The 24,060-nt window shown below is 48.9% G+C and overlaps 1 protein-coding gene across 7 annotated transcripts in view; it reads right to left on the bottom strand.

The window, feature by feature from the left end:
* Scara5 (scavenger receptor class A member 5) overlaps positions 1-24,060 on the bottom strand; it is a 91,467-nt gene that overhangs the window by 25,949 nt on the left and 41,458 nt on the right. For 4 of the 7 annotated variants that reach the window (XM_021654480.2, XM_060391350.1, XM_060391348.1 and 1 more), the window contains 2 exons: positions 7,382-8,056; positions 1,195-1,275 (listed from right to left, as the gene is read on the bottom strand). In XM_021654480.2, the coding sequence (XP_021510155.1) occupies positions 1,195-1,275; positions 7,382-8,056 (756 nt within the window). Of the gene's footprint in view, positions 1-1,194; positions 1,276-7,381; positions 8,057-15,872; positions 16,444-24,060 lie in introns of those variants that run through there. The other 3 variants (XM_060391349.1, XM_060391351.1, XM_060391352.1) reach the window with 3 other exon arrangements.

Below are 24,060 nucleotides of genomic sequence, written 5' to 3'. Positions count from 1 at the left end.
ATGTCCACAAAACCAATCAATGGGTGTGTAGCCTGCCACCCCATTAGGCCCCATACTCCAGGCTCTTGGCCATTAGGCCCTGTGGCTACAACCTGCACTGCATGTACCATGGAGAGCCAGAATCAACAAACACTTTTATGGAGTGAGAGCCCAAGGGCCCCAAGAGTCCTGACCCAAGTCTAGTCATCGCTGCAGAACACAGCTCTCTTGATCAACTTCCTAATTGTTCTTTCCTGCTTGGAGAGCAAGCTGGTTTTCATTGGTTGTTTTTTTTTGTTTTGTTTTGTTTTGTTTTCCCACAGCACAAGAAACCTGTCTCCCAGTTATTACCCCAGGGCTAACGGCAAATGAATGGGAGAGGACAGTGGCCTCCCAAGGGTGTGAGGACGTCAAAGAAATTGGTGGAATGCCTTTCTTTCCCTTCTTGACATGATGCATCTGTTCCCAGAGTCTGAGAGTCCTGCGGCAACTCTCATGCAAGATGTGCCCAAGGCTCCCCGCCCTATGAGTCATTAAGCAGGAAAAGTGCTTCCACTGTCCTGAGAGCCTCAGGGTATCCTCAGCTGTGGATCTGAGGACAGAATGGAGGTCAGGCTGGAGAGCTCCCAAGCCCCACCTTCTCCCCCTTGTCTGTAATGTACCTAGAGATTTGGCAGGAATAATTCCTAAAACAAATAACCAGACCTTTCCTGATACGCTTTCTCTCCTAGCACCATCCCGAAGCCTATTCACTCAGAGGAACGGTGCGTGCAACACGGGCTCAGGAACGGGCAGATGCAGATGTCTGCCAAAGGCCCTGACATGAAACTTCTAAGACTATGAGCCTAAGAGGAATACAGTCTTTCTAGACGGTCCTAAATTCTCCCGCACGAGACATGCGGCTGCAGGGCATTTGGAATCGAGATGGCACAAGAGAGCGTCAGGCTCCTGGTATCATAGAACACCTTTACTGAAGGCCCTGGCCCTGGGAACCCTGATTCCTACGTGGGCAGTGACTTAGGGAAGCTGGGGGCTCTTGTGAGCCCCTTCCTTCAGATCCGGGTGCTTCTTAGGCAAAAGCATTTGGCCCATTGTGTGGTTAGATTGACAACCTGGTGGAAGTGGAGGAAGTCTATCATCCCTAGGATGAGAGGGTCATAGGTGGACTTGAAGCACTCCCCCCACCTCCAGGTTCCTCCCAGTGTACCCCGTTACCTCGAAGCCCAGGGAGCCCAGGAGTGCCCGGCTTTCCCTCTTTTCCTTCATTCCCTTGGTCACCTTTGGGTCCCGGTGGCCCTGAAAGAAGTCAACAACAACAACAAGATTAGAAGGTAAGAAAGCCGGGGCTTTGGTGGAAAATGGAAACTTCTCTCTCTGGGGTGAAAGGAAGGACCAGAAATGTACGTTGGAAACACATAAATGTCAGGTACTCAGCTTTGCGGAGGTCCCATGGAATCCTGCTCTCGGTAAGTAGAGAAGGGTGGAGTGTGTTCAGGGCTATTTGGTTCCCTCTAGAAACCATACGTTGAAAGTTTTAACCTCTCCTCTTCCACCCCCCGGGGGGGTTATGGTTTGGAAAGATGAGGCTGTAGGAAGGGACTGTGTTTAGATGAGGTCAAGGATGGGGCCCTCCTCCATGGAATCAGTGGCTTTATCAAACGAGAAAGGTCAGTTGTGATGGAGTATGCCTGTAGCCCTAGCATTCACTCAGGAGGCAGAGGTAAGAGGATGGTGAGTTCAGGGTCAGCCTCAGCTATAGCATGAGACCTAGTCTCCTGTCGGGGGGGTGGGAGACACCATTGAGCGTGGCACTAACACGCTATGCCTGTCCTCTCCCTTCATTCCTGTCCTTTATCCTGCCTTTCTGCCAGACCAGACTATAAGAAACAAGTAGCCATGTACACACCAGGAAAGAAAGGCCTAACCTGAACCCAGCCATGCTAGTACTCTGACCTCAGACTTTCCAGTTTCCAGAACTGGAAGGAAAGAAATGTCTGTGGTCTGGGCCCTTCAGCCCACTTCAGTGGTCAGGGGTGACCAAGATGGCACTCCAAGATGGTCAAAGGGAGAGTTTTGTGCAGAGGAAGCAATCCCCACATGGGTGTAAAGCAAAGGTATAGCTGTGTGAGCTACTGTGAACCAAGCAGCAGGGGCTCAGTGGGCTGGGAAAGTGGGGGTATTGGAGGCCTAGGTGCTGGACTTGATCTTGCCTGGGGGTACTAGGGGACTTGGAAGGGACCTGGTAGAGGAGCCACATTAGGTCTGCACACAAGGAAGGAAGATGTCTGGAAGGTGGTATGAAAGAGAGATGGAATAGAAGAAAGTGAGAGGCAGGGGCTGGGGTCCATTCAGGTAGAAAGTGGAGGAGCCCTGGGTTAGGAAAGAAGGTACCAAAGACATAGGGGAATGGCCGGATGGTTTAGAATGTGGGACAGCTTTCGGCTCCCCCCTGAGGAAGGAGGAGGAGGCCAGCCTAAACTCAGGTTTCAGCTGGGCACCTGGGTGGAGGATAAGTTTCTGACTGTTTGTGAGTGGGGCGACCTTCCAAGGGCGGCTCCAGCGGGGCAGAGATTCAAGTATACGTGACTGAATTCAGTCTCCATCCCTCCCCATGTGTTGGAGTTACTTGTCTGAGGCCACACAGGCAGCCACGGTGAAGGAGCCATGGTTTCACTCCAGGTCTGTCTGGCACTTTTCCTTCTTGCCACACCCACAGGACCAGACAGCTCACTCTTCCCATCTTCTGGCCGGCCGTTCGTTCTGGTACCTGCTGTTCCCAGGCTGGTGAGCCTGGCAGTCCTCCCTGTCAGCTTCCCATGACTATGATCTGGGGATGCTCCTTGTCATTTTGCTGTCCATCTTTCCTGGTCCCATGGTTCCTGCCGACATGGGCACAAGCTGGACAAGCATCCCGGGGGCACTTTGATACACCCTGTATACCTGCCCCTGCTGTGAGAACCCGGGTTACAAGCACTTACCTCCTGCTATACTGCCTGAAGACTGCTCCTAACTTATCTGTCCCCAGAACCTCCTCACCTTTCCTAGGACACTGGGTTTCTACAGATGTCATTAGTTAAGGTCCTACTGGGGTGGGATGGACCCTAATCTTGTGACAGGTGTCCTGTCAACAGACAGAGACATAGGACAACAGAAGCAGACAGGGGAAAGAAGCCTCTGCAGACCAAGATTGCCTCACCCACCAGAAGTTCAGAAGGCAGAGGGAGGACCCTCCCTCTGAGCTTAAGAGTGATGTGACCTCACAGATGCCTTGGTTGAAGGCTTGCAACCTCTGGACAATAAACTGTTATTTTTAGCCCCAGCGTGTGGGGCTGTCGCAGGAAGCCAAAACATGGAGGCTGGCAGCAGGCAGTGTCTCGCACCGTCCATACTTGACAAATGAATGAGAATATGAGATCACAGGGTGTTAATACACACAAAACAAGCCCGGCCGCCAAGATCGAGATGTACTGATACATTCCAAAAGTTGGCACTGTCCTCAGACCCTAACCGAAGCTGACAGCTGTTTAACAATTCAATGGCTCAAGAGCAAGGGAAAAGTAGTCAACTTTAAAAAAAAACAAAAAAACCTCATGAGTTACATAAAACATTTAAGGATAGCTGGAGTTTTTAAGCATCATATATATATATATATCATATATATATATATATCCCAGTTCTCAGATAACAGGATCAAGACTCAAAACCTATTTTGCCAAGAATTATGCAGCCAGTGAAGGGCAGAGCTAAGATGCAAATGAGCTCAGCCCCACCTCCTACCCCACCCCCATCCTGCTCCCAGCTCCCTCCCCTCCAGGCAAACTCAGTGGCAAAGGAAACCTAGCCCAGATCTCCGTTGCTCAAGCCCACAGAGTTCACACTCTTCCCGCCATTTCAGTCTTCATTTCTCTGTGGGCCCCGGCCTCCAGGAGTTGAGCCCTCTACAGCTGTGCCAACCCACAGCCGGCATTCTGAGGTGACTTCTGGGCAGTATATGCGGGTACAGTGGCTGTCGCTCCCAGCCTCGCCCACACGACACTTTTTTTACCTCTCAGATGTTTCTAGTCACACGTCTTGTTTCTCCTTTTCTGAGGTGGACCACAGTGTGGAGGGGGTTGGGACGAGGTCTGTCAACCATCCGAGCCCACACGGACCCTGCCACTGACTGCTCTGTCTAGTGTCCCAACTCTACAACGTAAGAGCAAGGTGTCTCCTTATTCGAAACATCTTTACCTAAGAAAAGAACAGGGCAGGCACTGCAGCTCCATTCCACAGCCAGGAGAGGAGCATCCCCAAGAAGTTTAGGGCAGCCCTGCTGGTAGGAGTGCAAAGGAGGGCAAAGGGCAAAGGAGTGGAGGCAGGATGCATTCACAGAGTACCCTGCGTCTACTCTGAGGAGGGTGAGAGTTCAGAGGGTCACGCACCGCACTCACGACCTGTACGTGAACCCCAATCCTTGTAGAGCAGATAACACTTGTTTTACAGGCAGCTCCATTCACAGCGGCTGGCTGTCCATTTCTACTAACTGGAAGCTAGAATCCCCTTGTCAGACCTAGAATTCGGTCCCCACTCCTTTACTCCACACACCTGACAGAAGGCGCGAAGGACTCCCTTCTCCATCCACTAGATGGTGTTTTCTCTCGGAAATAAAGCAGTTGCCAGATAAAGCCGCTTTGAAAACCTGTTTTCGTTAATCGAGAGGTTTGACATTTGACTTGGATAAGTCATTTCCCCTCTCGGGGGCCTTGTGGTTCTCTACTATGGTACAGGAGGATTAGACCACATGGTTTCAGAGGCCTATTTCCATTCCAAAGAATTCTAGAAAGCTTGCATTTCAGCCATCTGAACATGGCCGGGTGGGCTGCCTCAGGGCTTGCTGCACCAAAGTCTTCTGGCCTGTCTTCCCTCTCTGATTTTCCTTTCCCCCTCCGGGAATTCCTCCCTCTCTGATAATCTAAGCTCTCTGTGCCTTTAAATCGCACCGGATTTTGACAGACCTCATTGATGCTGAAAAATCCAAAGCAGAAGCAAGCAATGCTTTGCTGTGAATGCCCACCAAAGATGAGCTGGAGTCAAAGCCCATAGAAAACTGCACAGCAAAGTGAGAGAATGAAAGCCATTTGAGGCAAGCTCAAGTATGATGTAAATGCTCTCATCTTTGAAAAAAAAAAAAACCACATGCGCTTGAGTAGTTAGGGATTCTGAGCCAGAGAAAGCAAAGAGGAGGAATGTGGTATCTGTATTTGTTCATATGTGCATACGTGTGAGCTATGCATGTAGATGTCTGTGTTTGCGTATATGTGCACATGTGTGTACCTATGAGTTATGCATTCACATATATCTGTTTGCTCATATGTGTATACATACGTGTGAATTATGTACATGAAGGTGTTTATTTCAGGTGTTCGTGCTGGTGAGTTACACATGGAGGAATCTGTGTGTGTTTTTGTACATACATATGTACAAGTGAGTTATGTATGCAGTTATCTGTGTATGTATGTATGAAAACATTTGAGTTATGCATTCGGGTGTCTTTGTGAATGTATGTGCATGTGCGTGTGCATGTGAATTATTACATGCCAGTGTGCGTGTTTATATAGGTATGTATAGGCATGTATGCATATATATGTATGAATGTGTACACGTGTGTTTAAAGAGGTACAAGTTAGAGACAAATTAGATAGAATGATGGCAGAAAGTCCGCTCCCACAAGTGTAGAAAATAGTGGATGCATTCAGGAGGACTCTGGACATGCAGAACTGAAGGCACCGGGGTGACTATAGCTCTCTGCGGTCACTGTGGAAGTTCAGAGGAGGGATGGCAGCATAAGGAGGAGAGGACACAGGGCTGGAAAACATTAGCTGGAGAGGTTCAGATGGTTCTGTCTACCTCCCTCTGTGTGGGAGTGGAAGGCAGACAGGACCAAAGGGAACATTCCAGAATCCATGCCTGACTCTCCTCACCCTGCAACCTGAGCAGGCTCTTTAGGCTTCCTGGTTCTTAGGGCCCATGTAGCACACAAGGGCAGGGTGACACTCACCCAGAGAGGCGCTGCTCTTAACAGATGCTGTGTGGCATGGCCTCGGTTTCCCCACATGCAGCAGGTGTACTAATGAGGACAATCTCAGTAGCGCTGACTTCCAGACTAGTCAGTTTCAGGAGCTCCACAGCCCAGCAGGGGAGAGGCTGGCTTATCAGAAGCGCAGAGCTGCGTCTCTAGGTCAGCAGTTGTTGAGTGTGTTGGCTAGTGTCATGGCAGTTTGACACAAGGTAGAGTTGTAGGAGAGGAGGAAGCCTCCACTGAGAAAATGCCTCTGTAAGACCCTGTAGGGCTTGTGGGTGGTACAACCCCAGCTCTGGTGGTTTGGGGTTCTGTAAGAGAGCAGGTTGAGCAAGCCATGCAGAGCAAGCGAACAAGCAGCACCCCTCCATGGCCTCTGCATCAGCTCCTGCCTACAGGTTCCTGCTGTGTTTAAGTTTCCATCCTGACTTCCTTCAATAATGGACTATGATGTGGAATGGTAAACCAAATAAACCCCTTCTTCTCCTGTTTGCTTTTGGCCATAGTGTTTTGTCACAGCAACAGTGACCCATTTATTGGTGACTTCATTCATTCATATACTGGGTCTTCTTACACAGACCAGTCTGGTTTCCATCTGTTGAGCTTCACAGGCCAGTATACACAGTCAATTTAATGAATTTAAATTACTCTACCTGGACAAACAAATATATATATATATATATATAAACAAATATATATATTTGTTTGTTTGTTTGTTTGTTTGTTTTGGTGTTTTAAGACAGGGTTTTCCTGTGTAGCTCTGGCTGTCCTGGAACACTCACTGTAGACCTGGCTGGCCTCAAACTCGGAGATCCACCTGCCCCTGCCTCCTGAGTGCTGGAATTAAAGGCACGTGCCACCGCTGCCTGGCCAAACATATTTTTTCTAACAGTCTCGTAGGTCAGGTTCAAGTTTGGAATTCCCAGTAATTGGATCTCCACTCATTAGAACCTTCCCAACCGGAGGAGCCCTCTGCCCTCTTGCCAGGCCTATACAGGACTGTCTTTTGTCTCTTGAAGGCTGCAGAAGGCACACCCAATCTCTGACCACCCTATCCCTCATCATCTACCCTTGGTTGTTTTCCTGCCTAGGGGTATGGATGCTGAGTCCATTCTCTGCCCTAAGGAACTTTTATCAGCAGAAAGACCTAGGTGGGCCCTGGAAATGAGGATGAGTCATTCAGACAGAACATTCTAGAGTCATACAGTGCAAGGCTTAAAGGTGAAGGAGTGAGTTTTAACTGCCACTCCAGGATGGGTCCTTGGGACGAGCTTTGCAGGGGGAGGCCTGAGCAGGAAGGGCAGACAGAAGGCGCTTACAGATAGGGTTGGGTCACTCAAGTACCTTTGGCGAGGGTGATGTTCCTCAAGGCGATGGAGTGTTCCCAGTCCTTGAGACGCAGGTCCTCGGTCACCACGCTGAGCGTGGCCAGCTCCTGCTTGAGCTGCATCTCCATGTCCATGTGCACCAGCCTCATGAGGCGTGTGTCGGCGCTGGCATTGCTCACGAGCACCTGCAGGTCCTGCAGCCGAGTGCTGTGCAGGGCCACGTCGTAGGACAGGCTGTGGTTGAGGCCACGCAGTGCTCCACCCACGTCAGCCAGCTCCTCACCCAGGATGCCCACCCTGCGCGCCAGCCCGTCCAGCAGGCCCGCGTGGCGCTGCAGCAGCAGCTGGCTCCGGTTGCTTTCCACCTGCAGCTGGTAGAGTTCCAGCTGCGCGGAGTCACTTTGCTGTCCCGTTCGGTCACGGAGCAGGGCCACGGCCTGCTCGGTCTGCGCCGCCTGCGCGTGCAGCCCCCACAGTGCGCCCTCCAGCCTCTGCACCAAGCCTGCCAGGGCCAACAGTGAGTCCGTCTGGTTCTGCAGCGCATCCTGAACCTTCCACACCTGTTCTGTCAAGTCCGCCTGCAGCGGAGCCTGCAGCAGGCGCAGCTGCATGTCCCGGAAGCTCTCATTCAGCCGGTTGACATTCCGAGTCAGCGCCTTCAAGTCATCTGGGGAGCTCCGAGGCCGGGACACTGTAGAAGAGGTGAAGGGTGAGAAAGGGTTGGGCAGGGAGGTCCGAATAACAACAGGCAAGTCTAAGGCATGCAGCAGGTGCTCAATAAAATGTGAATGAAAGGGAAGAGGGATGGCTGAGACTGAGTGCTTCCTACAGTGGTTCCCAAAACTATCTGCCACTGTAATTCCTGCAGATGCTGCTGATACCGGGCAGGAGGTTGGCTTTGGAACTTTAAAAGATTCCCAGTAACCCTAAGTTAGAGCTCAATTTGTGTTCTGCTGCACAAATGTACACAGTATGTCCTAGACTGAGCCACAGGAAATGGCCATTCTTTTCCATTGGAGATGGATCGTTTTATGGAATTCCACTTAAGATATTGGTTGTTCCAAGGAGGACAGTGGTGGCACACGCCTTTAATCCCAGCACTCAGGAGGCAGAGGCAGGTGGATGGCTGTGAGTTCAAGGCCAGCTTGGTCTACTGAGTGAGTTCCAGGACAGCCAAGGCTACACAAAGAAACCCTAGATCAAAAAAAAAAAAAAAAAAAAAAAAAAAAAAAAAAAAAAAGAACATCCAGGAAGAGGGGGTAGAAAGAATGTAAGTGCCGTAGGAAGGGGTGGAGAGGAGGGTTGTGCAAGAAAGTCTTCCATGTATGGCAAAGTCTTTGTGCTCATGAACTTACAGACCCTACACAAGCTTGGTCAGTCAACATTCTGTTAGAGGGGAGAGGGGTTCACAAGGCCCCATCCTCCTTGAAGATCTATTGGCAATTAATGATTGCTGGAGAAGGGAGATGTTTTCTTCAAGGATGTGGACTCTGGCTAGCTGTTCATGTTCCTCTAAATACTGCTCATCCATGTTCCTATAAGAAACTGTCATTAAACTTGGTCATTTGTGCATGTACACACACACACATCTTGAGAGAAAAAGTGTGTGTGTGCTATGACCCCTTCCACCTCAGGAAGTAGGTGCCAACAATGGTCTAAAGTTGTTCCCATTCATCTACAGAATGAAAGCCCTAATTGCCAGTGATAACGTTAAAAGGCGGGACATTCTGGAGGTGACTAGGTCATGTGGGCAGAACCCTCACAAATATAATTATGACTTGTACATTAAGTCCAAGAAAGCTGTCCACCCCTGTCCCCACAGGAGGACACACCGAGGTGCCATCAGGCATTGACTCATCTAGGGCCTTGATCAAGGATATCCAGCCTCCAGAAAACAAGCAAGAAATGTCTGTTGTTCATAAACTATCCAGCTTAAAGGGTTTCATTATGGTGGCCCAAACAGAATAAGCCAATCCCGTTATACTCCCTCTTTCAGCTAGACCTGTTAATGTGGCCCAGGGTCACACAGCAAATCCTACCCCAGTGGGCTATCCCAGAACTGGGCTTTCTTCTATGCCAGTGTTTCTCAACCTGTGGGTTATAACTCGTTTGGCAAACTTCTGTCTCCAAAAATATTTACAATACATTATAAAGCAGTCAATGAAAATGATGTTATGGTTGGGGGTCACCACAACATGAGAAACTGTATTAAAGGGTCACAGCATTAGGACGGTTGAGAACCACTGCTTGGCGCCTTCCCTAGGGCTGCTTAGGGCAACCCCATCTAGCAATAGGCAGAACCAGGCTGACAGCCACAGTGCTGGTTTGGTGGTTTCCTCCACTGGGGTCCTATCTCTTTCTGCTGCAGGAAGAGTACCTCTAGGCAGTGGAGAGTGTTTCAGATCTGTTCCTATCCCTCCTCTGTCCCCTTCCACCCTTCTGGGTTCCCTGTGTTCCTGCCCAGCGAAATAAGCCACCCTGCCCCTCCCAACATTTCCTGATGGAGAGGGGTCCTTTCCCTGGTTATGAAAAATCCTAAGAGGAGAAATCTTCACCACTAGAGTCTGTCACAGCACCCTGGTCTGTCGCCTGGGAGCTCGTGCAAACTGGCTGCTGAGGTAGCTATGGACAGGTGCTCTGGTCTGGAGAGTCTGAGATGGAAACCAGTGGCTGCAGTGGGACTGGGGCAGGAAGAATAAAATAATGCTGCTTTGGACATCTTGAATCCAGAAGACCAGGAACTTAGTGCAAATCTTGGTCCACCAAGAAAACTGACAGCACACCTCCTCTCTGAGGACACTGCATTGGGAAGGGACAGGAGACAGGAGGGGTGCTGAGAGGCACGCACATATTCTGAGTTACAGAGACACGCTGCACACCACACGGCACCCATGTACCGTTGTTTGTTCTGAGGTCCCTCCCCACCTCAACCCAGACGCCCTTAGAGGAACACCAAGTTGAAACCAGCAGAAACTGACTTGACCCAGCACCTCTAAAGTTCTTGAATCCACACAGCCACAGAATGAGGAAGAGCACAGGAAGTGATAAGGAGTGAGGAACGGACCTCGCGCATCTCAGAAACACGGCTGACACCTGAGCAGAGAGGCAAGCCTGAGCCCTGGGACTGACGCTCGGTTTTCTCCCTGTGAGATCTGCTGGCTGAAAAAAGAGATGAAATAAGGATATTCAGGGTAGCCACCCACTGTCTGCTCAGATTGCCAGCTCTGTGAAAAAAGAGCAACGTGAAGATTCAAGTCCTGTCTCTGATTCTGACGTCCCAAGTATCATGAACCGAGGCCTGCCTATGGAAGAAAATGCAGGAAAATAATAGGTCATGAGGGTTCTTAGACCACATGATCGTCTGCTGCGGTGCTCCTCCCCTCATGTGCCTGGAATCACTCAGGGTTTGTGGTGATCCGTTTTGGAGAATGTAAGTCACCATAGATAAGGTTCTGGGGTGTGGAGCTGTTAAGCCTTGGCGCCTGCTTCAACTTTCTCTCATTGCTTTGATCCACGGAAGTCATTGCCAAGTGCTCTCCCAGTCCCTCCACCTTCAGTTACTTCTGACTATTGGAACATTTCGCCGTTCATATTTGAATTGGCCTCGCTGGAGTTTCTATCCACGGATCTTTCCCTTTGGTAGCATATAGACCACGCACACTGTTGACAAGGCGGCCCTTGAGAGTTTTAAAGAAACGCATTTTCTGTTTAAAACCTACACTTCCCTTGTTCAAGAGACTAGGCTTAGCCTGAAGACACCTTGGTCGCTTTCTGTACTTGTTCTGTTTTGTCAACCACCTCTTACAGGTTGAGCAAACATATGGACTGGTAAAACCTGGCAGAAGGATAAGTTCTTTTATCCTGGTCATTGGGCTTCCGGTGAGTTGGCCCAAGCCAGGACTGCTCAGCCCCATCTGCGCTCTGCAGAGCTCAGCCACTGACTGGATCTCTGCAGTCTCTGGTGAACCGAGCGTCTTCCCCATTCTCCTGATGAAGAGACTGAGGCCAGGAGGTGGAATGACCATTAACGACAGCCTCCTGACGCATGTTCCCATGGTCCACACCATCGCTGCCCTCAGGAGGGTGAACTGAAGAGTTGTCGCTGTAGAGACAGCTCCCAGGGAATGAAGCCGTGAGCGGCCCAGGCAGGTGTCCACAGGACTGGGAGCTGAAGAGTCCACAAGATGGGGCTTGACTGTGCAACCACTGTGTCTGCGCATGCTCCGCCCACAGGTGGCGGGGCGAGGCACTGAGACAGGGCAGGTGGAGAGCAGAGAGCCCAACACTTGCCCATAGCTCTCTGCTCTAGATACCCCAGAGCTCAGGCTCACCTCAGTTCATCTGAGGTAGAAAGGACCCCTTGAGGTATGGATGTGCTGGTTCTACTGTGCATGTGAGATCCTGGGCTGAAGTGACACGAGTGGTTTAAGGCAATACATTTGCCCAGCGTCCAGGTAGTTAGCCAACCATTTTATTTTTTCTCCTTCCCAGCGCCGAAGGCTCTAGGCCCTGCCCAGCTGACCCTTCCTTGGTACCTGCAGCCTCCAGGCCTTTCTCTTTGTCCAGGGAATGGAGCTAAGACTGCATCCGTATGGGGACAGCTGACAGTGACCTTCTCCCTCCCAGGAGTCCCTCTGGGTCCTTGATCATTGCACAACCAATTTGAACACAAATCCAAATTAAAGGAAGAAACTCCTCCCCAAGCCCACACCCTCCATCAAAGCACTGTTTGCTTTTCTTTCTCAGCTCCATCCCCTTGCACACACAGGATTTACAATAGCATTTCTGCAGAGTTTTCCATTTAATATTGTAATTATTTCACAAGAATTTCACCATCTTTCTCTTAGCCTCTTATAATTTTGTTGACGGCAGGAAGTTTCTGGAAGGGATATGTTATTTATTGCAGCAAATAAATGTAGGCATTTTTTTCTTCTTTTTTTTCTCTCCCCACCCCCACCATTTGTATGTGTGTATGTGTGTGTCTCTCGCTTAAGATTTTCAGAACAATAAAATCCCAGAAGTTGCATTAGCAGGTCGAAAGATACATAGACATTTTTATGACTTAAAAAAAATCTCATAACCAGGTGTGGTGGCTCACAACAAACACTAGGGGGGGAGGCTGAGACAGAAGGATTGCCATGAGTTTGAAGCCAGCTAGGTTACATAGTATAAATTATAGGCCAGCCTGGGCTACAGAATGAGACCACCCTCCCCTCTTCCTCAAAAGCCAAAACCAACCAAACAGAAAAATCATAATCAAATGACTCACCTTAAATAATGTTAATCCGTACTCAGGGCACAGATGTTTAAGGGAGTCAGTTGCAACCCTACTCACTAGGCATCACAGCTTTCTTATTGCCCATTCCACAGACAGAAAGCAGCACCTTGGTCGTGTAGTTCTGTTAGGGAGGCAGCCTTCTCAAGGTGATGTGGGTGTCCATTGCAATGGCCTAGATAGTTTAGGTACCTAGCCCAATCAGACCACTGTTTGTGAGGTCAAAGTTTTGGGGGCCCCAACTCATGCTGGCCAAGCCTAGAGCCATGTCCTTCCTCTGGGACCGTTTACTCACAGCAGAGTGAATTATCTCCTTCCAACAGTCACCAAGTGTTCTCTGCTCGTGACCCACCTCCTCCCCCTTTAATTCCTTCCAGATGGTTGCTGTCCTCAACAGGGAACAATTCTTACTTGAGTGTGACTCTCTTAATTCGTGTTTACGCAAGCCACTCATTTATCTCCTTTCCTGGCATATCTACTTTTAATGTGTTTTAATTACTTTTCAACTTTTATACTTTCACAAGTGGGAAAATAAATACAGACTTGCAATAACAACTGGCATCTCCCGAGTCCTCATTGCGTGCCAAACCCTCTGCTTCTTCCATACTAATGCAAAGAGTCCCAAAACTATGCCACATAAGCCTAGAGTATCGTTAGCATCCTCATGTTCCAGAGGAAGAAACTGAGGCAAACCGAGGGCAGGCCACTCCCAAGGGCAGGAGGCAGGGGAGGCTGACTTTGGGCTCTGGAAGTGTGGCTCCAGCTTCCCCATTACGAATGCCTCTGCTTTCTGATGACAGGAATAAATGTGGAGACCAAACTCCGTGACAGGCGCACTCAGTGCAGAGTGAGTTAGGAAGACAGTGATCTCCCCAGCACAAACCCAGGGTGGAGCCGGGACGCTTGGTAGAAATCACACAGATATTTAATTTCAGATCCTGCCTTGGTATTGATTTCTGGGTCCTACTTGATGAATTGATGCTTCTTTTGGAGACAAGACACAGTCGGTGTGTGAGCGAGCGCCTGCCTCAGGCAGCAGTAAGATCAGCGTCTCAAATAAGCCTGTTTCTCATAGCTTTCATGGCTCCACCTGGCCTTCCATCCACACTCAGTTCTGAGTCAGCTCCCTGGCCACAGTCGTCCTGTTCATGAATAAACTATCATCTGCAGGCCCCGGCAGGGTGCTCCAGATGTGACCTGAGCAGTGAGTTATTTTCCCAGCCTAGCAGGAGTGCACAAGGAACAGTGAGGCCTGTGTGTGGCAGGCAGGGGGACTCTTCATTCCACTGGATGTTCAGTGACATGAACGCTGGACGTTGGAGTTAATCCCTGCCCTCTTCTGTGTGGATGTGTGTGTGTGTGTGTGTGTGTGTGTGTGTGTCAGTAGGTAGGGTAGGTAGGTAAGTAGGTAGGTCAGAGCTCAGCTCCAGGCATTGTTCCTCAAGCACCATCCAACTTGTTTTTTTGAAACAGGGTCTCTCACTGAAACCTACGTCTTGCTAATTTGCTTAGGTTGGCTGACCAGTGAGCTCCAGGAATCCTCCTTCCTACACTTCCCAAACACTGGGATTACAAGTACGTGCCAGCATGCCCTAATTTCTATGTGGGTGTTGGACATTGAACTCAAGTCCTCATGCTTGTAAGCCAGGCAATTTACCCACAGAGCCAATCCTCCAGGCCTGTATCCTACATTTTTCTATAGGAGCAGGCACCTATTACGCCCCTTCATTTTCAGCCCACCTTTCCTTGGGAGGTGGGGAGGATAAAATTCATACTCTTATTTATCTGTGGTGGGATGTCAAGAGATTGTCTGAAACACAAAGCAAGGGCGAGGGTGCTTGAGCATCTGCCCCTTCCTTATGCTCTCCTCTGTAGCTGCTGCTGGGGTAGTCAGTCATGCGCCAAATCCAGGCAGGAGGAAAGGAACTGGTAGTTATCACCATCTACTCTCTATCAAACAGTCTGGGTTTTTAGACGTTGCTCTCTTGCCATCTCCCAGCAAGCTTGGGAAGTAGGAATGGCCACACCCATTTTTAGTGAAGCAGATCCAAGAGGTGGCAAGGTGTGTGGGCAGGCTTGGCTGCTGGCAGGGAAGGCTCCAGAGCTCCAGTCGACCGTCCTCCACTGCACAAAGCCGCAAGGTGCATCTGCCCTCTTCTTATCCAGAAGAGCCCTGGAGGGATGCACTTGCCAAGTGTCCTTCAGTCCCACTGGGGTTCTTCTGCTCCTGGGAGCAGACAGTGTCACTGCCCACTGCTGGGAAAATCTAAAAACAGGCCTCCTAGTCGCTAGCTCAAGGCTACCCTGCTAGTAGGAGTGTGCTGTGAGCCTGCACTCCCTCCAAAGTCCCAGCGCACATCCTGCCTTATCTTCAGACCAGTGACGCAGAATGTAGGCAGGCGGGCATTGGAACCCCCGGAACATTATATTCAGGGTGGAGTGTGGGAGAGGACAGCGCTGACTGATAATGGCAAAGCCTGTACATCCATAGAAGCCTCAGGAATGAGGGGTACGTTTTCCAGATGAGCTGTGGAACCGGACTGTTTATTACCTGAGCTCATGGTGAGGGATTTGAGTGAAAAAAATCATTTAAGGGTAGAGATCAGAGCTCAAACACCTCATCAGGTCAGGTACTTGCTGCGCATGCGAGGACCCGAGTTCATGGCCTATGGAAAAAATCTGAGCATGGCGGCATGAATTTGGAATCCCAGTATGGGTGACAGGGAGGCAGGTGGACCCTGGGGCTCACTGGCAGTGCAGCCTCAGCAGCCACTCTGGGCCAGTGAGAGACCTTGCTTCCAAGAACAAGATGGGGAGCACCTGAGGAATGCTACCTCCCCCGGGTGACCTCTGGTCTCCCCGTGCATTCTCACACATGTGCAAGCACACCCATACATGCACACACAAAAGCAGAACCCGACACCCCTTCAGCACTTTCAATGAGGAGTCTGTCACAGAGCTGTGACATGGATTGCGGTGCCCACCACGCTAGTGTCTCCCGACCCCAGGAAATGGGACAAAACCAACAGCAGCCTTCCTTTGCGTGTCACCATGCCAACACATAAGGCCAGAGCTTTGCCTCTGGTTCTGTCAAGACTTCTCTCTGTAAGCAGACATTAGTTCGTCTTTCAGCTTGTACTTTCCCAGTGAAAGACCACAGGAGAAAAGGTCCTGGGCTTTTGCATTGTCACTGTGTTACATCACCCCCTCAGCATCAGCCCTATCCTCTCACCTCTGCCTCTCACCTCCTCTTTGTCCATGATGGGAGCAGTCAGAGTGGGCTCGGCACTTGTGATGGCTCCAGAAAGGAGCCCAGGCAATTATGAAGGCTCCGATGGCCCAGCATGTCCCCGGGCCCAAGGAAACACAGCAATGAACAGCAAATTAAAAAAAAAAAAAAAAAAAAAAAAAAAAAAATTCCCCTGGCAGCTTTTCCCCATTTGTGGGAAGAGGGCCTTCATTTTCGCTGTGTGTTTGCTCCTCAAATGATGCAGGCGGGCCCGACCCAAACTCACCACCGTCACTCTGGACAGACAGCAGATCTGAGATTAAGCTAGTCCTGGGGGTGACGGGGTGTGATAGAGGTCATTTTCGCTGCCATGAGGAAGACCACAGCATGGGAAGCATAGCCTGAAGGTTGGAGATCTGAGGTCACGGTACTCCCAAAGTGACTTCCAGAGTTCCGGAGGAATTCTGGCTTTTGTCCAACCACAAGAATTTGTGGAAATGGGGCTTCCTTTGGACTTGACAGTTGTGAGCTGCCCAGTGTGGGTGCTAGGAACCAAACTAGGATCCTCTAAGAGCAGTGTGTGTTTTTATCTGCTGAGCTATCTCTCCAGCATCTTGGCTGTGGTTTTTTTTGTTTTGTTTTGTTTTTAAGAGTAAAAAAAAAAAAAAATGCCTATGCCATTTGACCTACTAATCCAACTTCTGGGAACTTACTGTGAGGAAAAAAAAAAATTCAAAAGACAGGGAAAGGTTTCTATGTTTATTTACCAAGCTTGAGCGGGAGAGTCACCAGGAAGGGACTGGGTCAGTTACAACGTGTCCCTGGGTTATTGCAAAATATGCCTTTGTTCTTCATCCCTCTTTCCTGGCACAGGACTGCTAAACACCTCAGAATCTGCAAAATAATATCAGAAAGTGTCTCCTGGTAGGCTAATGAAGGGCATGATGGCTGCCAGTCCCCAAGAACTTTAGGAATGGAGTCTGGTCACTAGAAAAACCAAGGGACAATTTGGGACAGTTGGGATTTTTCAGTCCCAGCACCATGGCCACCCTTCCCCTGCTGCCAACTGTCAGGAAAGGAGGAGGAGCTAAATATCAAGTGACTCCTGGTGGCCAATGATGTGATCCATCATGTCTACCCAAGGAACCTTCCGAAGCCCAGAAGACTGAGTTTGTTCTATTTGATTAGCTAGATGACCAGAGGAAGGATGGTAAAATTCTCACAAAATCATTACACCAACGTTGTTAGGTGGAACAGCTCTGCAGAAAGTGACATTGTAATGCCTAGATATGCAAATGGGTGGATCTGAAACCAAACAAAACACTGATTTGATGGAGGGTGTGGGCTTAGGGAAGAACTTTTTTTTTTTTAATTTGGATTTATAGTCAGATTAGTTGTGCAGTGATCGAGGGCACACACAGACCCTCAGGGAAGCTGATTGTCAATTGTTCCTTAATGAATACAGTCTCAGTCCCGTTTCCTGTTTAGAGAGAAGGAGTTGGTAGGTTCTGAAGAGGGATGGCCAGGCAGGACCTGAGGCTTCCAGCAGCTTGGGACAGGTGGGCTGTGGGTGAAAGAGACAGGAGGGAGTGGTCCTAAACTACCCTGTGGCTTCAACCCTTTCTCCTAGTCGCTCCCAATCACATCAGAAGAATGCCCTTACTTCAGGGTGTCTTTCCCACCTCTGATGAGCTCAGGTTTGCCTGAGTTCTGGGGTGTCCAGGCCAGAGACTTTGGGCCCTCCGTTCTCCACCTGCCGTGTCTCAGTGCTTCGCCCCATGTGAGTGGAGCATGAGCAGACACACTGGTTTCACAGTCAAGCCCCGTCTTGTGGACTCTTCAGCTCCCAGTCCTGTGGACACCGGCCTGGGCCGCTCACGGCTTCATTCCCTGGGAGCTGTCTCTACAGCAACAACTCTTCAGTTCACCCTCCTGAGGGCAGCGTTGGTGTGGACCATGGGAACATGCGTCAGGAGGCTGTTGTTAATGGTCATTCCACCTCCTGGCCTCAGTCTCTTCATCAGGAGAATGGGGAAGACGCTCGGTTCATCAGAGACTGCAGAGACCCATTCAGTGGCTGAGCTCTGCAGAGCGCAGATGGGGCTGAGCAGGCCTGGCTTGGGCCAACTCACCCAAAGCCTAATGACCAGGATAAAGGAGGTAATCCTTCCTCCACACTCTACCTCACTTTTCTGCACCTTGGAAAGTCACCTTTGATCTGCCTGTTGTCTACAGATAGGTCCCATTTCTGGCACACTGCTGGCACACAGGCTGCATACACACAGGCAGGCACACAAGCCAGTCACAACCCACCCATATTGGGAGGTCCTGTGAGAACTTCAAAGGAGGCCAATCCTCCCAATGTGTTTGTTATTGTCCCAGGGGCCCAGGCTGGATACATTGTGTATACTGTGTCCTGGCAGAAAGGTTGCCTGATCCTGATCCAAGCACACAGTGTCTCTAATAGTTTCTGCCGATTACTGTGAAAATGAGATCCAAGATGAATTATAAACCAAAGGCCTCCTAACAAGGAGATTAGCCCTGGCTTCCCATTTTGGAGGCTGGAGTGTCTGGAATCATGGCCAGCCACTCAAAAAAAGAAAAAAAAGAGAGAGAGAGAGAGAGAGAGAGAGAGAGAGAGAGAGAGAGAGAGAGAGAGTTTTCACTAAGTGCATGTCCGTGATAGGAAAGGGACTGAGTCCTTCTAAGTTCAAGTCAAGACTGCTTAGATCAGCACGACGCTTGAGCCTTGAACTTCCTGGGCGATGAGTAAACAGCTGTCAAAAGTGTTACTGAATGATTGAAAATAAAGAACGTCATCAAACACAAGGTCCTCTGCTCTTCCTGGAAGAAAGACTTGGAGTCCTGGCAGGTCTTGGGTTGTCCCTCCTGCCCTCCAATGGCCTTTTCCTTCAGCCGTGTCTGCAGCTCCCAAGTCCCAAGTTCCACAACCCAGCTCTCCTCCCCCTCTCCAGCCTCTGCAGCCAGTGCATCTGGCCTCTCAGAGACAAGCGGAATGACTTGAGAATTATAATTTCATGCCCTTGACCCCTGGGAGATCCTGATTGGATGCAGGCAGAGACGATGCTAGTGCTTTCTTGGAAGGGACTGCTTGAGGCTCTTGTGACGGGATCCTCAGTTAGCAGAAAGGGATGGAGTCCCAGTGGAGACCAGCTCAAAGCCGCATGCTTACCTTGGCTTTCTCTGTTTCCTGGTTTTATTCCCTCCATCTCCCAACACTGCCTGTGAGGACCGCATCTCACCACCAGCTGCTAGGCCTCCACCTTGCACTCTGGGTCCACAGGAATCCCAGGCCCAAATAAGAAGCCCGTTACTAATAGGGCAGCTGAAATCCCATCTTCCTTTGTGCCTTTGGTTTGTTCATTTCCTGACTCTTCACTGTCTGTCTTGAGAAACCACAGGTAAGCTTGGATTCAGGCTGGAGGTTCACACACATTTTAAGTCATCTGATCTGTGAATGTGAGGTAGCTACTCAATGCATGAGTCTTTCAGTTAGTGAATAGACAAGACTAGAACCTGATCGCTCCCACCAGTATGGCTTTGGGGGAAAAACTACATGTTAAGAGAGGACCCGTTGGGGCCAGAGAGACTGCTCAGTGGTTAGCAGCACTGTCTGTTTCAAAGAAGAGCCAGCACTCACATGGCTGCTCACAACTGCCTGCAGTTCCAGTTCCAGGGGCTCTAAGACCATCTTCTGGCTTCTGAGGGCACTGCATACATGCGAGTAAAATACCCCGTACACATATGATTAAATTAAAACTTGAACACACTTTAAAAAGTAAGTGCTTATTCATAAACTTTGTCTGGAAAGATGAAGTCCGGCATGGAGATGAACTGAAGAAGCTGAACCCTGAGTGCACACTCTTCATATATGTGGGGACAGAAGGGTGCTTCTAAAATGCCTCTGTTGGCAGTGAGGAGAACGCGCTGGATGGGGACGGGATCCTGGGGGAGGCTTGGGATGCTGTGGTCCTGATGAGAGACAGAGAAGTCCCTGAACCACAGGGCTGCGGTTTGAAGCGTTCACCCCAAAGCTCTCGTACGGCGAAGACCGGGTTCCCAGGCTCTGGCACTAACTGGGAGGCGGTAGAACTGTCATAAAGTAGGGTCTAGTGGAAGGGAGTTAGGCCATTGAGGATACCTCCTTAGGGGCAGTGCTGGGACCCTGAACACTGGCTTCCTGGTTACCGAGGAAGTCAGCATACTTGTTCCTGTTCTGGCTTCCCCACAGTGATAGACTGCGACCCGGGATTGTAAGCCAAATAAACCCTTCGTCCTCTCAGTTGCCTTTTGTCGGGATATTTTTGTCACAGTGGCAGAATTGAAACCAGGACACACCCCAATCACCTCTCTAAAGACCCTGTCTTCGTGTATATCATCGTTTCAGGTAACTGGAAGTTAGGATTACACCACATGACTTTTAGAGGACAAGATTCAACCCCCCACCCCAGATCCCTTACTGAAGATTAACTGGGAAAATATGAGGTACACTCAAAACACAGGTGCCGGGTCCAGTGTCCATGCCATTAGGCAGATTGACCCAGGATACCCAGAAGGCTCTACAGCAGTGGTTCTCAACCCGTGTGTTGTGACCCCCTCGGGGGATCAAACAATCTTTTCACAGGGCCCACCTAAGACCAGAGGAAAACATAGAGATTTACACTACAATCCATAACAGTAGCAAAATTACAGTTATGAAGTAGCAACGAAAATAACTTTATGGTTGAGAACCACTGCTCTATAGGATAGCCGTTCTGAGGCTTTTGGAGCCTGGTGGCCTGGCACTTCCAGAACTAAGCCAATCATTTGCCACCCTTGGGCTTGTGCGATCTGAGGATGGCAGTGTAGAAACTTAGCAAATCTCCCAGTGTGCATGGCAATTTCAATGTACTTAACGTTGCTGACCTTACTTGAGCGTGATGAAGAAGCTCAATGTAGTGGCATGAGAGCATACCACAGCTTTAAAACACAAAACAGAAGAAACCTCTTGTGGGGAGCCTTCTCCACAAGGCTGTGCATGTTAGTGGTGTTTTCTGTAGCTGTTTCAAGAAAGTCACCCTCAGTGCCTGGCCAACTGAGTACCCACGATGGATATAAAGAAATGAGAATGTCTCCGGGCAAATTTAGAGCCTGTCTTCAAACACACACAGGATGCAGAGTCCCACATAGAGAACAGTGGTGTGATCACTGCCTTTCCCAGGTATCACAGAGCTGCATTTATAAAAAAAAAAAAAAAACCAACAACAACAATTCCCACTTGGCTTGTGAAAAAAATAAAGGTCCCACCTGTAGTGATGTAATGCATGAAGACAGACATGAGTGTGGATTACTCTTGTAGAACCCAGCACTGACCTTATCTCCAGGGTTTTCGTTCCTATGTGGGAAGTTCTGGATGGAAATAAACGCTGGCAAGGTGGAGTTCATGTACTGCTCAGGCCCTTTCCATAAACGTAGCCCCCACCCATCGTAAAACAGTTCCTCCCTTCCGGGATCTCATTTCATCACTGTGTTAGCAGAGTGATCATCTACACGTTTTAAAAACAAGCACATGGTTTGAACGGTAAGACATCGCGACGTCATTTCATGTATTTCCTTTATGTGATGCTCACCTCCCCGCTGCTAAATTTATCCTTTGAGAATTTCGGGGAATTCTATTCTTTCCCACCTCACCGCTCTTCCCATATCTCCCACACTCCCCATCCAACTTCATATTCTTTTTCTCTCTTAAGGAAAAAAGACAGAAAGCTTGTCCACTAGAAAACATGGAGTCCACTTTGTGCCGGCCCTCTATTCCTGACCTGGGGTGTGATGGGGCTTTGTGCCTACCTCCCCTCCTTCACGCTGGGATTCCTGTCTGGTTTGACCGTGTGCAGGCTGTGAGCCTGCTTTCAGGCTCTTTGAGTTTATCTGAGTCTCTGAAAGACCCTTTTTCCTTCAGATGAGGGTTAAACCATGCCCTGATCTCCGAATGTTATTTTTCTTAACAGCTGAATAGCACTCTGTTGTCTGCATGTATCATATTGTCATTATCTGTTTTGGTTGATGGACAGCTTGACTGTTTTTAATGTCTGGCTACTAAAAAGAGAGCAGCAAAGAACATGGGCAAGCAAGTATCTCTGTAATAGACTGTAGAGTCCTTGGGGTATATGCCAAGAATGGTAGAGCTGGAGTTTGTAGATTATTCCCAACTTCCCAAGAGCCACCACACTGATTTCTATAATGGCTGTACCCGTTGTCACTCCCCCAGCAATGACTAAGCGTCCTCCTTTCCCCGAATCCTCGCCGGCATGTGCTGTCATTTGTTTTATTACTATAAGCTATTTTGACTAGTGTGAGATGCAATTCATAAGCAGTTTTGAATTGCATTTACCTGCTGCCTAAGGATGTTGTCCATTATTTCAGTGTTTCTCAGACATTGGTGTTTCATCTTTTGAGCACTCTGTTTCTATCCCCCATTTTAAAATTAGGTTGTTTGTTTCTTGATGTTCAGCTTTTTGAGCTCTTCATGTTCAGTATTTTTAGTGTATCTAGAGACTAACCCTATATCAGATGTATAATTGGTAAATATTTTTCCCCCATTCTGTAGGTTTCCCCCTTGTTCAAATGATAGTATCCTTTCCTGCACAGTTTTTAGCGCAGGCATTAAGACCAACAATTAATAAATGCGACCATCTTGTTAATTGTGCCTGTGAATTCAACCATGTTCCCATTTTCTGTTCTATGAGATTTAAGGTGTCTTACATTGAGACCCTTGATCTCTTCGGGGTTGTTTTGTGCAGGTGGTGGACATGGATCTATTTGGGTTCTTCTATATGCAAACTACCCAGTTTCGCAACACCATTTGCCGAAGGTGCCGTCCTTACCCGTGTGTGCACTGCTGGCTTGACGCCATTTTAAAATTTACTGTAGAGATACACCTGGGCCATGAGTATTCATCAGAAGGAAAGCTTTTTGTTTATCCCCCATTTAAACTGACAGCCGGGTACCATGCTGGATAGCTGCCCACATACGGAATCTCTGATATTTGACCAGATCCTTTCTTTTCACTTTTTGAAAAAGATTTGTTTGTAAATTCCATCTGCGTCATGTGTTTGCGTGTGGGTATGTGGCTGTGAGTGCAGGTGAGGTAGAGGCCGGAAGAGGGTGTTGAATTTCCATGAGTGAGGTTACAGGGAGGTGTGAGGCACCTGTTGTGGCTGTTGGAAACCAAACTGGAGGCCCCGTCTTACCTGCTGGGCCATTTCTCCAGCTTGATTTTTTTATAGCAGTCCTCAGAGATGGGTGATGTGTGAAACCTAGGGTCTGGCACGATACTTCAATCACTGGAAAATGAACTTAAATGAGGGAGAACAGAGACCTTTTGTGCTCTGTTTTCTCACTGTTGTAGCCTTTCTTTTTGCCCCATAAAAAGCTGGGTCTGTGGTCAGGTGCTGAGGAAATGTGAGCCCTAAAGAGCTTCAGTGCAGGTCCAGGCTCACACAGCAGACAGTTTGTCTCTTGATCCAGCATCATGCTGCCTTTTCACATCCTCCAGTAGAGCCTCCTGACTCTGCCCCTTTATTATTACTATTTACCTACCCCTCTCTCTCTCTCTCTCTCTCTCTCTCTCTCTCTCTATATATATATATATATATATATATATATATATATATATATGTGTGTGTGTGTGTGTGTGTGTGTGTGTGTGTGTATTGTATGCATATATTATATATTACTGTGTATGTATGTATGTGTACACTTGTGTGTGTATATAATTTTAGAGAACAGGGGTAATGTTGGGTGTCTCCCTCAATTGTTCTCCACCTTAAGATCTAAGATAGAGTCATCCACTGATTTTGTTCAATTGACTGACCAGTGAGTTACAGTACTAATCCTGTGTCCACCTCCCCAGTGTTGGGATTACAGGCCCATGCCGCCACAATAGAAATCAAGATGGAATGAGGAACCTAGAGGTCTATCTACTTGACTAGAGTGGACAAGAAAGGAAGATAACACCAATCAGTGTCTACTCAAATCCAGGCAGAGAGCTTCTGAGGTCATGTGCCCTTGTCTAAATTTACATACAAAGCTTAGGAAGACTGGCTGGCTTGCTCAGGATAAGTTCAGTCAAGAGCAACAAATTTAAGATTTAAACCGCTCTGCCTGCCTCACTCTGTTTCACTTCCTTGCA

Source organism: Meriones unguiculatus, chromosome 9 (genome assembly GCF_030254825.1).
Source record: "Meriones unguiculatus strain TT.TT164.6M chromosome 9, Bangor_MerUng_6.1, whole genome shotgun sequence".
NCBI lineage: Eukaryota > Metazoa > Chordata > Mammalia > Rodentia > Muridae > Meriones > Meriones unguiculatus.
This window is presented reverse-complemented; position numbering and strand designations above follow the sequence as displayed.